General features: G+C 41.9%; 1 protein-coding gene across 3 annotated transcripts in view; it reads right to left on the bottom strand.

Moving 5' to 3' along the window:
• Positions 1-565: 565 nt before the first annotated feature.
• CWC25 (CWC25 spliceosome associated protein homolog) overlaps positions 566-16,021 on the bottom strand; it is a 33,166-nt gene continuing 17,710 nt past the window's right edge. For 2 of the 3 annotated variants that reach the window (XM_082679869.1, XM_082679871.1), the window contains 3 exons: positions 3,219-3,323; positions 2,514-2,675; positions 566-2,031 (listed from right to left, as the gene is read on the bottom strand). In XM_082679869.1, the coding sequence (XP_082535995.1) occupies positions 1,917-2,031; positions 2,514-2,675; positions 3,219-3,323 (382 nt within the window). In that variant the 3' untranslated portion in view covers positions 566-1,916. The remainder of the gene's footprint in view (positions 2,032-2,513; positions 2,676-3,218; positions 3,324-16,021) is intronic. The other variant, XM_082679870.1, reaches the window with a different exon arrangement.

The following is a 16,021-nucleotide window of genomic DNA, read 5'->3' as shown; positions in this document are numbered from 1 at the left end:
GCGGCGGCGCCACTGCTCCGGAGGGGAGGAGGGGCGGAGGGGCGGGAATGCGAGGAGGGTGGGATGTACCATCCCCACCCCGGGGGAGAGAGGAGGACCACAGCGAGGGGTAAAGTCCTGCCGGGAAAGGAAAGAAACGCCCCCTCGCTGCACCCAGGCGTGGATCTTCCCACTCCCCTGGGCCCCGGGGCTCGCTCCACCCGCAGGACACGCCTCCTCCCCCCAGGGCCAATGAGAGGAGCCAGCCGGGAGCCCTGGGTTTTATGAATGGGTCCCGCTCCCACCCACTGGCTGCCGACCTCCTCCCGCCAAAGGGTCCAGTTAAGGGACAGGCCGGCACCGTAAGACACCTATCCTTCGGTAGAGAATTATAATCATCTTACTCTCTGGCTCACTCGATGAAATCTTTGAGTAAACTGTCCACGGTTTGTTACATAATTCCTCTCAGACTAAGGCTCTCCATTTTATACTGGACACAAATTGCGGATCAATATTGTTCTGTATGGGAATTCGTTACTCAGCACAGGTGGCTTTTTGCACAGTTACAAAAATAAATGTAGCCTTTATTACCGATTAATAAAATAAAAGACATAATTAACCCTAGTATAGGGAAGCAGGATAAGGTGATTAAATGCATAACAAGTGTATGTTACTTTCTCTCTGGGGAAAGACTGGGTTTTAAGCGTAACAGTGTCTGGCATCATAAGTGCTCAAAAATATAAATCCAAATTCATTTTAAGCAGAGTTAGGAATTAGCAGAACAAGGAACTGGCCCAGCTAATGTGTGGGTCAAGAGTGCCTAGGACTTCCTGGGTCAAATGAGGGCTTCTGATAAAAGAGAAGGGAAAGGCGTAAAGACAAGGAGATGGATCCCACGAGTCTGGGTTTTTTGTTTTGTTTTGTTTTGTTTAATACCTGACTAAAAAATAATAGCAAACAACTCCTGAAAATCTAGAATTGTAATAAGATTACTACATGATAAAAGGGAAGCCATGAAATACACAGCTTCCATTATATTTTCTTTTAAGAGCCAGGGAGCATACTGGTAGTTTGGTCCTGACTACTAAAATCATTTGACTTCAACACTGCACTGCCCACATCAGAGACTGTAAGCAGTGTAAATGGAGAGATACCCTAGATCCTATCAATAAACCCAGGCCCCTCCACAACCAGCCAGATTCCAAGAGGAAAGAAAAGCTGACCTGCCTTACTGTGTTACTGGATAACAAGATACAATGTGGTTCTATTACATAGTAAAGTCACTTACCAAACAAGATATTCTAACAAAGCTAACTACTTTTTTTTAAAGCATGTAAAAATTACACATTTCTACATATACACAATACACTTTACAGTTTGAAAGATAGTCCAAATAGTTCAACAGTTCATTTAGGGGTTTTTTTGCATTGTTTTCCCTTCCAGATTCTTTATCACTCCCTTGGCCCTGCCCTAATCTGACATCATCTGTCACATTATCTACTAAATCAAGTAAATGTTCGTTTACCCTGGTAAGCACAAACTATCTGGGTGACTCTGGGGAGAGAGGTTTCTGAAAGGTCCAGTCTATTCTGAGGTGGCAGAATAGGTTTGTTCACACAGGTGGAGGGAAGAGGCATAAGGGAGCCTCCTTCCAGAGCAAGATGAGTGCTCACACCTTGATGTTCCAGTGCCCACCCATTTAACAACAGTTAAGACCTGCTCTGCACCCAGCAAGTTACTGAGGGTCCCATAGAGCAAGTCACACTGGTTCTCAAAAGAAGTGGGCTGTTTTTGGAATCCATGGAGGAGAGTCACTTTGAACAGTGGTGGTTTGACATCTGTGGAAGAAGCCATTTGAACTCTTATAAAGAGAATTTTTAAGGGATCAGCAGCCTCCCTGGAAATTTCAGGAAAACCAGCAAGAGAGGGGATGGCTTTCATCTTTTCATAAAGTTTTTCTCCAGAGCTACTGAGGTTCTCTGTAGAGAGTAGATATTCCGCTTCACCCGATCTTCCAGAGAGGAGGTACATGCACTCTCTAGCTTCATGCGGCTGGGAAGAGAAGACAGGTGAAAGTTAAGTAACATGCATTTATCAACTGGTCAACTATCTGGCAGAGTAAGAAGAAACAGGTTGCTAGCCATAAAGAGCTGCAGAAGCACAAGCTCCCTTAAGCCCATGTAGATAACTTTCGAGTGACTCCATCTGGAACTCAATTGTTTATAAATTTATAAGGGAAATGTATCTGTTTTGGAAAGTAAGTCCAAGCTTCATTTGAAAAAGGCTTCCTGAGCCATGAATTCTTAGGAGAAGGCCAAGGAGATTCAGTGAAAATACCAACTCACTTCTCCTCCCCTCAGATGAAAAACGTCCCACTGTCTGGCCAGAAGCTGGGAGTAGTAACAATGGTGTCTGGGGGCTGAGCTCCGCACCGACACAGAAACACTGGGAACACAATGAATGAACCAGTTGCCCAACTGCCTCCTTGGGACCATCGCCACAAAAGCTGATAGGCAGGAAAATGATGCACTCACTGGATAAACTTCCCATCCCGGGAGTCTAGCTTTTCCAGCCTCTGCTCCCGTTCATCGTCCTTAGCGTGCCTCTTGAGGATGTTCAGCCTCTCTTCCTCCCGCCACTTGGCGTTTTCCATCATCTCTTGCCGTTTTCGCTCTAGCTCCTCTGATGAGAGCTTTCTGTTGAACACAAAAATCACCCTAAGGTCTACTTCTCTCCCAGCAACAACAACAAAAAATAGAGAAACACCACAGGGAGAAGAGAAACCAAGTAGGACCCCAGGTTCTCCAGCCCATGGCTCTCTTCTCTCGGAAGTGCCCAGCCCAGTGCCACACTCAGCATGAGTTTCCTTCCTTCCTAATATCTTATTCAGGTGGTTGCACTCAAATTTCAAAGACTTTTAGTGAAGGATTCCATACTCTCACTCAATAATCTCTGGAGTAATTACTCTGAAACAATATATACAAAAAATAAACTGAGAACTAATCAGGAGCCTCAGGCTATGGCAATTATATTCCAGTTGTTTGCTCAACAACTTATAAAACAGGGGACTAAGTTCATCCATGTAACGGTTAACATCTACCACCTACCCACTAGAGGTGCTTAGAAATTCATGGACGTAGTGCATGAGTATACCACTTTAGGACTAAGCTAGAAGCAAGATGCCTGAAGAATTCAATTTAGCCTTGGACAGTAATAGGTAGGTCTTTCCTGGCACTCACTGCAAATGAAGAGCAAGAAGAGGAGGTGATGAACCAGCTCGATCACTACCAATGTCAGACATCCAAATCCATTGCTTCTCAAATTTGTGTGATGTACTGATCCCCCTTTAAAAGGAAAAATAATTATCGGAGTCCCATAAGGGAGTGGGAGCCCAATTTTGAGAAAATTAAGATACTAAAATTTAACATTTAGTTATCTATAGCGAAATGAAAAGCCTCCCCTTCAAACACCCCACTAACTAAAATACATAAAAGCACAAGAAGATGGAAGAGGAAATAACACTAAATAAGAGATGTGAACAAACTGTCAGAAGATGGAAGTGGATGAAGGAGTAGTAACCACTTTAACAGATCAGAGGAAACTGAATCCTAAGTGCCTGATACTGATCAGAAGCAAGATATTCACAATGCAAAACCCAGGAAAGGTTCAGGGACTGCAGGAACCAAGCACTTTGGAGGGTGGTGCACAGGGTTGAAAACAAAGGGACTAATTTAAGGTCTGTATAAGGAGCAATTAAGACATTCTGGGGTCCTCATGCCTGACTCGGGGAAGCCTGTGACTACTCTCCCAAACATCTACAGCAGACCCTCTAGAAGGTAGACCCTCCAGTAGTTTCTGAGAAATTGAACCACACAGGAGAATGACACCAGACAGGTACATGTAAAAGAATGAAATTAGAACATTTTCTCACATCACATAACAAAAATAAACTCAAAATGGATTAAAGACCTAAATGTAAGACAGGAAACCATAAAACTCCTAGTTTTATGGACGTGGAGTTCATCTCTCTCCACGGATACATGAGGAATACATCTATAAATACAACAATTCTCACAGAACACTGGCTGAAAACTAGCAGAAGACCTTGGATGCCAGAAAGGACTATAAAGATCCCTGCATAACTGGGTAGGATGGAAAAAAAAGAAGGGAGAAGGAGGAGGAAAGGAAGCGGATGGGGACCTGCACTCTGGGGCGGGGGAACTGAAGCAGAGGAGATAGTCCTGAATTCGGGGAAACCCCCTCTCCGACGGGAAAATCGATTGGGACAGAAGGGAAGCATTTGAGGCTGTTGGAAGAGGGTGGAGTGGCCAATCTGTGGCAGACGGGACAGAGTGAGAAATACACAGATGGTCCATACCGCGGGCCTGCGTGCCCCAGACTGGGACATGTGTTCACAGGTGTGCAAGGGGGCTGGGAGCTGGTGCATGGGGATTGGAGAATGGGCCCAGAGTGAGAACCGCTGCTGGATGTGGGAAGATGAACTGAGGGGATGAGAGGGAGGAAATCTGCAGCAGGAAATGCCTATGCAGGAAGACTGGACTGCCATGAAAGCAGGCGCTACTGCTGAGTCACATGCATGGGGAGGAGCCACTACTGTAACCTCTCTCTCCCCACACGGCCGGCGCCTGCCAACGACAATAAAAGAAGCCCGCTCAGGGCTGGCCCTCACACGCCTACTGCCGGATGCCAGAAAAACCCCGGCCGGGGCTGGCCTTCACGTGCCTTATGCTGGGCGCCAGAAAAGGCCCTCACTAGGGCCGTATCTCGTGCGCTCGTGGCCGCCGGCTTCCCTGCGCATTTGGCACTGTCCGGGCTCCTGCGATCCAAGCAGTCAGACCACCTCTGTACCCCATCCTCAAAGGGGCAGACCCAAGAGCTCCAAGGCAGCCTCAGGACCAGACTCCTGTGGGTGGACCACACACAGAGGTGGGGCTAAAACCAAAGCTGAACCCCAGGGACAGGGAAACTAAGGAAGAAGATTGAAAATCTTTCCATCAGCATACAAGCTGCAGATTAAATCCCCAGGATCAGCTAGGTAGACCCTGCATCTATGGAATATCTGAGTAGACAATGAGTGTTTCCCACAAATGAAAACGGTCTAGCTCTGGCAGCTGTGGACTTTGGGGGCAAGCACACACAGGAACTGGGCCAGATCAGAGTCTGAGTGGTGCTCACAGGGCCCACAGCAGGTACAGAGACCAGCCCAGAGGCAGAGGACCCTCTTGGGGAGGCAGAGGTGGGCTGTGGCTCATGGCATGTGCAAGGACACTTACAGCAGAGACCCCAGGGAAACATAATTATTACTATTAATTTTATTATGTTTTGATTCATTCTGTTGTTGGTTCTAGCTTTTTTTTTGGTTTCTTTTTCTTTTCTTTTTTTGTTTGTTGTTGCTTTAGTTTTTTTTCAGTCTTTTGGGATCTCCATGTTTTATTACATATTTTTATTGTTTATTTTTTATCCAATTTTATTTTTACTTTGCTCTTCTGCTGTTCTGTGTTCTTTCCCCTTATTTTTTCCTTCCTCATTTTCTTTTTCTTTTTTGAATCTTTTCATTTCTACTTTGTTTTTCTGTCGTCCTGTGTTTTTTCCCTTTTTATTTTCTTTCATTATTATTATTTTTTAATCGCTTTTATCCGTTTGTTCTGTTTCCTTGCTTTACTCCTCAGCTGGCACACTGCTTTGGTTTTGTTTTTAGATCATGTGTTTTTGTTAGTTTTAATCCTAATTGTTTGATTTCATTTTTGAGTTCTTCTCTTTGTCTGGTTCTTCTGCTTTTTGTTTTATTGGGCTCTGTTTTTGTTTCTTTTACATGAGTGTTTCTGCTTTTGTTTGATTTTGCTTTTACCATTTCTCCAGGGTTTTGTCTTTTTCTTTAATATATTTTCTATTTTATTGTTTTGTATTTCTGTTTCTACGCTGCTTTTCTGTTGTTCTGCCTTCTTTCCCCTTTCTCTCTCTTCTTTTTTTTACATCACTTTTTGTCGGTTTGTTTCGTTTCTTTGCTTCATTCTTCGGTTGGTGCTCTGCTTTGGTTTTGTTTCGGGGCTTCTGTCAGCTTTCTTCTTGTTTGATTTCGTTCTTGGGTTCTTTTGTTTGTCTGGTTGTTACCTTGCTATTTGATTTATTTAGTTCTGTTCTTGTTTCTTTTGTGTGTGTGTGTGTTTCCTTGTTTCTGTTTGTTTGATTTTACTGTTTACCATTTGTCTGGGGTTTTGTTAGTCTATTTTTTAATCCCCTTTATTGCTGGGATGAGCAACTTGCGGGGTCTTGGTCCTTCAACCACAAGTCGGGCCTGGGATTCTGGAGTGGGAGCACCAAGTCCAGGATGCTGGACCAGTAGAGAATTCCTGGCCCCAGGCGAGATTAATCGCCGAGAGCTCTCACGGAGGCCTCTATATGAATCCAAGACCTGGCTCCACCCAACTACCAGCTGCTCCCAGTGCTGGATGCATCACACCAAACAACAAACAAGACAGGAACAAAAACCCACCCATTAGCACAGAGACTACCTAAAGTCATACTAAGCTCACAGACACCCCAAAACACACCACCTGACACGGCCCTACACAGCAGAGGGAAAAGACTCAGCTCCACCCACCAGAACGCAGGCACCAGGCCCTCCCATTAGGAGGCCTACACAAGACACTGGACCAACCCCACAACCGGGGGCAGAGAACAGGAGCAAGAGGAACTACAACCCTGCACCCTAAGGAAAGGAAACATCAAATACTGTAAATTGGACAAAATGAGAAGACAGAGAAATATCGTACAGACAAAGAAGCAAGATAAAAACCCACAAGACCAAATAAATGAGGGGGAAATAGGCAAACTACCTGAAAAAGAATTCAGAGTAATGATAGTAAAGATGATCCAAAATCTTGGAAATAGAATAGAGAAAATGTAAGAAACCTTTAACAAGGACCTAGAAGAACTAAAGAGCAAACAAACAGTCATGAACAACACAATAACTGAAATTAAAAATACTGCAGAAGGAATCCATAGCAAAATAACTGAGGCAGAAGAACGGATATGTGAGCTGGAAGATAGAATGGTGGAAATAACTGCTGCACAGCAGAATAAAGAAATAATGAAAAGAATGGAGGCCAGTCTCAGAGACCTCTGGGACAACATTAAGTGCACCAACATTCGAATTATAGGCATCCCAGAAAAAGAAGAAAAAAAGAAAGGGTCTAAGAAAATATTTTAAGAGATTATGGTTAAAAACTTCCCCAACATGGGAAAGGAAATAGTCAATCAAGTCCAGGAAGCACAGAGTCCCACAAAGATTAAAGCCAAGGAGAAACACGCCAAGACACATATTAATCAAACTAACAAAAACTAAAAACACAAAGAAAAAATATTAAAAGCAGCAAGGGAAAAGCAACAAATAACATACAAGGGAATCCCCATAAGGTTAACAGCTGCTCTTTCAGCAGAAACTCTACAGGCCAGAAGGGAGTGGCAAGATATATTTAAAGTGATGAAAGGGCAAAACCCACAACCAAGATTACTCTACCCAGCAAGGATCTCATTCAGATTTGATCGAGAAATTAAAAGCTTTACAGAGAAGCAAGAGTTGAGAGAATTCAGCACCACCAAACCAGCTTTACAACAAATGCTAAAGGAACTTCTCTAGGCAGGAAACACAAGAGAAGGAAAAGACCTACAATAACAAACCCAAACAGTTAAGAAAATGGTAATAGGAACATACATATCGATAACTGGCTTAAATGTAAATGGATTAAATGCTCTAACCAAAAGACATAGACAGGCTGAATGGATACAAAAACAAGACCCATATATATGCTGTCTACAAAAGACCCACTTCAGACCTAGGGACACATACAGACCGAAAGTGAGGGGATGGAGAAAGATATTGCATGCAAATGGAAATCAAAAGAAAGCTGGAGTAGCAATACTCTTATAAGACAAAATAGACTTTAAAATAAAGACTATTACAAGAGACAAGGAAGGACACTATATAATCATCAAGGGATCACTCCAAAAAGAAGATATAACAATTGTAAATATCTATGAACCCAACATAGGAGCACATCAATAAATAAGGCAAATGCTAACAGCCATAAAAGGGGAACTCAACAGCAACACAATAATAGTTGGTGACTTTAACACCCCACTTACACCAAAAGACAGATAATCCAAACAGAAAATAAAGAAGGAAACACAAGTTTTAAATGACACAATAGACCAGATGGACTTAATTGATATTTATAGGACATTCCATCCAAAAACAACAGAATACACTTTCTTCTCAAGGGCACACATATAACATTCTCCAGGACAGATCACATCTTGGGTCACAAATCAAGCCTCGGTAAATTTAAGAAAACTGAAATCGTATCAAGCATCTTTTCCGACCACAATGCTATGAGACTAGATATCAATTACAGGAAAAAAACCTGTAAAAAATACAAACACATGGAGATTAAACAATATGCTACTAAGCAACCAAGAGATCACTGAAGAAATCAAGGAGGAAATCAAAAAACACCTACAAACAAATGACAATGAAAACAAAACAACCCAAAACCTATGGGCTGCAGCAAAAGCAGTTCTAAGAGGGAAGTTTATCGCAATACAATCCTACCTCAAGAAACAAGAAACATCTCAAATAAACAACCTAAGCTTACACCTAAAGCAATTAGAGAAAGAAGAACAAAAAACCTCCAAAGTTAGCAGAAGGAAAAAAATCATAAAGATCAGATAAGAAATAAATGAAAATGAAATGAGGGAAACAATAGCAAAGATCAATAAAACTAAAAGCTGGTTCTTTGAGAAGATAAACAAAATTGATAAACCATTAGCCAGACTCATCAGGAAAAATAGGGAGAAGACTCAAATCAACAGAATTAGAAATGAAAAATAACAAATGACACGGCAGAAATACAAAGGATCATGAGAGACTACTACAAGCAATTATATGCCAATAAAATGGACATCCTGGAAGAAATGGACAAATTCTTAGAAAAGTACAACCTTCCAAGACTGAACCAGGAAGAAACAGAAAACATGAACAGACCAATCACAAGCACTGAAATTGAGACTGTGATTAAAAACCTTCCAACAGGGGCTTCCCTGGTGGCGCAGTGGATAAGAATCTGCCTGCCAATGCAGGGGACATGGGTTCGATCCCTGGTCTTGGAAGATCCCACATGCCGTGGAGCAACTAAGCCTGTGCGCCACAACTACGGAGCCTGCACTCTAGAGCCCGCGAGCCACAACTACTGAAGGCCACATGCCTAGAGCTTGTGCTCCGCAACAAGAGAAGCCACAATAAGAAGCCCATGCACCGCAACGAAGAGTAGCCCCCACTCGCTGCAGCTAGAGAAAGCCCACGCACAGCAACGAAGACCCAACACAGCCACAAATAAAAAACAAATACATAAATAAATTTATTTAAAAAAACCACAAAACCTTCCAACAAACAAAAGCCCAGGACCCGATGGCTTCACAGGCGAATTCTATCAAACATTTACAGAAAAGCTAACACCTATCCTTCTCAAACTCTTCCAGAATGTAGCAGAGGGAGGAATACTCCAAAACACAGTCTATGAGGCCACCATCACCCTGATACCAAACCCAAAGATGTCACAAAAAAAGAAAATTACAGGCCAATATCACTGATGAACATAGATGCAAAAATCCTCAACAAAATATTAGCAAACAGAATCCAATAGCATATTAAAAGGATCGCACCCCATGATCAAGTGGGGTTTATCTCAGGAATGCAAGGATTCTTCAATATACGCAAATCAATCAATGTGACATACCATATTAACAAACTGAAGGATAAAAACCATAGGATCATCTCAGTAGACGCAGAGAAAGCTTTTGACAAAATTCAACACCCATTTATGATAAAAACTCTCCAGAAAGTGGGCATAGAGGGAACCTACCTCAACATAATAAAAGCCATATGTGACAAACCCACAGCCAACATCATTCTCAATGGTGAAAAACTGAAAGCATTTCCTCTAAGATCAGGAGCAAGACAAGGGTGCCCACTCACACCACTATAATTCAAAATAGTTTTGGAAGTTTTAGCCACAACAGTCAGAGAAGAAAAAGAAATAAAAGGAATCCAAATTGAAAAAGAAGTAAAAATGTCACTGTTTGCAGATGACATGATACTATAGACAGAAAATCCTAAAGATGCCACCAGAAAACTACTAGAGCTAATCAATGAATCTGGTAAAGTAGCAGGATACAAAATTAATGCACAGCAATCTCTTGCATTCCTAAACACTAGCAACAAAAAAATCAGAAAGAGAAATCAAGGAAACACTCTCATTTACCACTGCAACAAAAAGAATAAAATACCTACAAATAAACCTACCTAAGGAGGCAAAAGACCTATATGCAGAAAACTATAAGACACCGATGAAAGAAATCAAAGATGATACAAACAGGTGGAAAGATATAACATGTTCTTGGATTGGAAGAATCAACAATGTGAAAATAACTGTACTACCCAAAGCAATCTACAGATTCAGTGCAATCCCTATCACATTACCAATGGCATTTTTCACAGAACTAGAACAAAAAATTTTACTATTTGTATGGAAACACAAAAGACCCTAATAGCCAAAGCAATCTTGAGAAAGAGAAACGGCACTGAAGGAATCAGGCTCCCAGACTTCAGACTATACTACAAAGCTACAGTAATCAAGACAGTATGGTACTGGCACAAAAACAGAAATATAGATCAATGGAACAGGATACAAAGCCCAGAGATAAACCCACACACATATGGTCACCTTATCTTTGACAAAGGAGGCAAGAATATACAATGGAGAAAAGACAGCTTCTTCAATAAGTGCACCTGGGAAAACTGGACAGCTACATGTAAAAGAATGAAATTAGAACAATTCCTAAAACCATACACAAAAACAAACTCAAAATGGATTAAAGACCTAAATGTAAGGCCAGACATTATAAAACTCTTAGAGGAAAACATAGGCAGAACTCTCTTTGACATAAATCACAGCAAGATCTTCTCTGACCCACCTCCTACACTAAGGGAAATAAAATCAAAAATAAACAAGTGGGACCTAACAAAACTTAACAGCTTTTGCACAGCAAAGGAAACCATAAACAAGACAGAAAGACAGCCCTCAGAACGGGAGAAAATATTTGCAAATGAAGCAACTGACAAAGGATTAATCTCCAGAATTTACAAGCAGCTCATGCAGCTCAATATCAAAAAAACAACCCAGGGGCTTCCCCGGTGGCACAGTGGTTGAGAGTCCGCCTGCCAATGCAGGGGACATGGGTTCGTGCCCTGGTCCAGGAGGATCCCACATGCTGCGAAGCAGCTGGGCCCGTGAGCCATGGCCGCTAAGCCTGCGCGTCCGGAGCCTGTGCTCCGCAAGGGGAGAGGCCACAACAGTGAGAGGCCCGCGTACCACACACACACACAAAAAAAAACCAAAAACAAACAAAAAACCCCAACCCAATCCAAAAATGGGCAGAAGACCTAAATAGACATTTCTCCAAAGAAGATATACAGATTGCCAACAAACACATGAAAAGATGCTCAGCATCACTAATCATTAGAGAAATGCAATCAAAACCACAATGAGAGGGCTTCCCTGGTGGCGCAGTGGTTGAGAGTCTGCCGGCCAATGCAGGGGACACGGGTCACCTCACACCAGTCAGAATGGCCATCATCAAAAAATCTACAAACAATAAATGCTGAAGAGGGGGTGGAGAAAAGGGAACCCTCCTGCACTGTTGGTGGGAATGTAAATTAATACAGCCACTGTGGAGAACAGTATGGAGGTTTTTTAAAAAACTAAAAATAGAACTACCATATGACCCAGCAATCCCACTCCTGGGCAAATACCCTGAGAAAACCATAATTCAAAAAGATACATGTACCACAATGTTCACTGCAGCACTATTTACAATTGCCAAGACATGGAAGCAACCTAAACATCCATCGACAGATGAATGGATAAAGAAGGTGTGGCACATATATACAATGGAATATTACTCAGCCATAAAAAGGAATGAAATTGAGTTATTTGTAATGAGGTGGATGGACCCAGAGTCTACCATACAAAGTGAAGTAAGTCAGAAAGGGAAAAACAAATACTGTATGCTAACGCACATATATGGAATCTAAAAAACCGGTACTGATGAACCTAGTGGCAGGGCAGGAGTAAAGACGCAGATGTAGAGAACAGACTTGAGGACACAGAGCGGGAAGGGGAAACTGGGACAAAGTGAGAGAGTAGCACTGACATACATACACTACCAAATGTAAAATGGATGGCTAGTGGGAAGCTGCTCCACAGCACAGGGAGATCAGTTCGATGCTTTGTGGTGACCTAGAGGGGTGGGATAGGGAGGATGGGAGGAAGCCTCAAGAGGGAGGGGATATGGGAATATGTGTACACTTACAGCTGATTCACTTTGTTGTACAACAGAAACTAACACAACATTGTAAAGCAATTATAATCCAATAAAGATATTTTTTTAAATAATATATAAAAAAAGAAACATAGGCAGAACATTCTTTGACATAAGTCACAGCAATTATTTTTTTAGATCTGTCTCCTCAGACAAAGGAAACAAAAGCCAAAATAAACAAATGGGACCTGATTAAACTTGAAAGCTTTTGCACAGCAAAGGAAACTATCAACAAAACAAAAAAAATGAGACTTCCCTGGTAGCACAATGGTTAAGAATCCACCTGCCAATGCAGGGGACATGGGTTTGAACCCTGGTCCAGGAAGATCCCACATGCCGCACAGCATCTAAGCCCGTGTGCCACAACTACTGAGCCTCCGCTCTAGAGCCCATAAGCCACAACTACTGAGCCCGCATGCCACAAGTACTGAGCCCACACGCCTAGAGCCCATGCTCTGCAGCAAGAGAAGCCACTGCAGTGAGAAGCCCGCACACCGCAATGGAGAGTAGCCCCCGCTCGCTGCAACTAGAGAAAGCCCGTGCGCAGCTATGGAGACCCAATGCAGCCAAAAATAAATAAATTAATTAACTTTAAAAAAAAAAAAGAAATACAACTGATTTTTTAAAAAACCTACTGAATGGGAAAAATATATTTGCAAATGATACGACTGACAAAGAGTTAATATCCAAATTACATAAGCAGCTCAAACAACTCAGTATCAGAACAAACAACCCAATTAAAAAATGAGCAGGAGACCTGAATAGACATTTTTCCAAAGAAGATATAGTCTTCTATATCTTCTTGTGCATGTTGGCTAGTCTTCTTATAGTCAACATGTACATGAAAAGATGCTCAACATTGCTAATCATCAGGGAAATGAAACCAAAACCACAATGAGATATCACCTCACACCTGAAGAATGGCTGGTGTCAAAAAGACCACAAATAACAAAGGTCAGTGAGGACGTGGAGAAAAGGGAACCCTACTTACCCTGCTGGTGGGAATGTAGATTAGTGCAGCCACTATGGAAAGCAGTATGGAGGTTCTTCAAAAAAGTAAACATAGAACTACCATATGAACCAGCAATTCCACTCTTTTTTTCTGCCACGCCATGCAAGATCTTTGTTCCCTGACCAGGGATCGAACCTGTGCCCCCTGCAGTGGAAGCACAGAGTCCTAACCACTGGACTGCCAGGGAATTCCCAGCAATTCCATTCTTGAGTATATATTCAGAGAAAATAAAAACACTAATTTGAAGAGATACATGCACCCCAATGTTCATAGCAGCATTATTTATAATAGCCAAGATATGAAGCAACCTAAGTGTCCATCAACAGAAGACTGGATAAAGAAGATGTGGTATATAATGGAATATTACTCAGCCATAAAGAAGAATGAAAATTTTGCCATTTGCAACAACATGGATGGACTTGGAGGACATTATCCTTAGTAAAATAGCTCAGACAGAGAAAGACTGTATGTTATTACTTATATGTGGAATCTAAAAAATGATACAAATGAATGACTATAACAAAATAGAAAACAGACACACAGATGTAGAGAACAAACTAGTGGTAAACAGTGGGGAGGGGGATGGAGGAGGAACAAGATAAGAGTAGGGGACTAAGAGGTACAAACTACTATGTATAAAATAAATATGATACAAGGATATATTATACTGCACAGGAAATATAGCAAATATTTTATAATAACTTTAAATGGAGTATAATCTATAAAAATATTGAATCACTATGTTGTACACCTGAAACTGATATAATATTATAAATAAACTACACTTTAAAAAAAAGGTGTCTATTGGGGCTTCCCTCGTGGCGCAGTGGTTGAGAGTCCGCCTGCCAATGCAGGGAACATGGGTTCGTGCCCCGGTCCGGGAAGATCCCACATGCCGCGGAGCGGCTGGGCCTGTGAGCTATGGCCGCTGGGCCTGTGTGTCCGGAGCCTGTGCTCCACAACGGGAGAGGTCCGCGTACCGCAAAAAAAAAAAAAAAAAAAAAAAAAAAAAAAAAAAAAAAAAAAAAGGTGTCTATTATTTGATCAAAACAATTAAAGAAATTGTGCCTTAATAATAGTAATTAATGCAAGAATAGTAACTCCATTTTCTATTTCCTATTGCCACCTTTGTTCTGGGCAATTTACAAGCCCAACAGAAGGAATTTTAGCCACTTCTGGGGTGTGACCTTATAGCAGTGATCTTTGTTAGTTTGTTTTGAGCATACACATTTTTTAAAATTATAAGTGTTGTGGGGCTTCCCTGGTGGCACAGTGGCTGAGAATCTGCCTGCCAATGCAGGGGATGTGGGTTTGAGTCCTGGTCCAGGAAGATTCCGCATGCCACAGAGCAGCTAAGCTCGTGTACCACAACTAGTGAGCCTGTGCTCTGGAGCCTGCGAGCCACAACTACTGAGCCTGCATGCCACAACTACTGAAGCCCGCGCACCTAGAGCCCATGCTCTGCAACAAGATAGGTCACCATAATGAGAAGCCTGCACACCACAATGAAGAGTGGCCCCCTCTCGCTGCAACTGGAGAAAGCCCACGCACAGCATGGAAGACTCAACGCAGTCAAAAATAAATTAATTAAATAAATTTTTTAAAAAAGTGTTGTGATATCGTGATATCTATCACATATAGAATGCATAAACAAGGTCCTACTGTATAACACAGGGAACTGTATTCAATATCCTGTGATAAACCATAATGGAAAAGAATATGAAGAAGAATGTGCGTGTGTGTGTGTGTGTGTGTGTGTGTGTGTAACTGAATCACTTTGCTGTACAGCAGAAATTAATACAACATTGCAAATCAACTATACTTGAATAATTTTTTTTAAAAGTGCTGTGTTGACTGTAAGAAATTTAGGAAGCACTGAAAGCAATGGAAAAATAATGTGGAATCCCTCAGTCCCCCAAAGAAAAACTTAAGAGAAAAAAAAAAGTCTTAGTCTGTAAAAATCGCTTTAAATTGAGAGCCTCACTGCTAAAGAAAAGCTTCATCCTTCAGCTGACAAAAAGTTGTTTTAGATCACTAATTAAAACAAAACATACATACAAAAGATAACTCAAAAAATTTTAAATCCTTACAGAACTCTCAGGCCCTTGAGGAAATATCCAGTGACTCTCAATCTGAGAAACAGTGGAACTAGTGCTAAGAAAGGTTTCACAGCCATAACTTTTCTTTTGTCTTAATTCAGCACCATCTTGGTTACATCTTTGGTGTTCAACTCCCTGGAACACCAAACCAAAACAAAGAGATATCATAGAATCCACGCTTTCAAGTTTCTGTGTTTCCATTCCTGGAAGACAAAAGTCTTGAGGGCTCTAACTCACTTTATTTATTTATTTATTTTTAAAAATTTTACTGGGACTTCCCTGGTGGCATGGTGGTTAGGAATCTGCCTGCCAATGTAGGGGACACAGGTTCAAGCCTTGGTCCGGGAAGATCCCACATGCCGCGGAGCAACTAAGCCCATGTGCCACAACTACTGAGCCTGAGCTCTGGAGACCGTGAGCCGCAACTACTGAGCCCAAGTGCCACAACTACTGAAGCCCACATGCCTAAAGC

The sequence above is a fragment of the Grampus griseus genome, assembly GCF_964374135.1.
Source record: "Grampus griseus genome assembly, chromosome: 20".
Lineage (NCBI taxonomy): Eukaryota > Metazoa > Chordata > Mammalia > Artiodactyla > Delphinidae > Grampus > Grampus griseus.
Note: the sequence above shows the minus strand (reverse complement) of the source record. Positions and strands in the feature narration are given on the sequence as shown.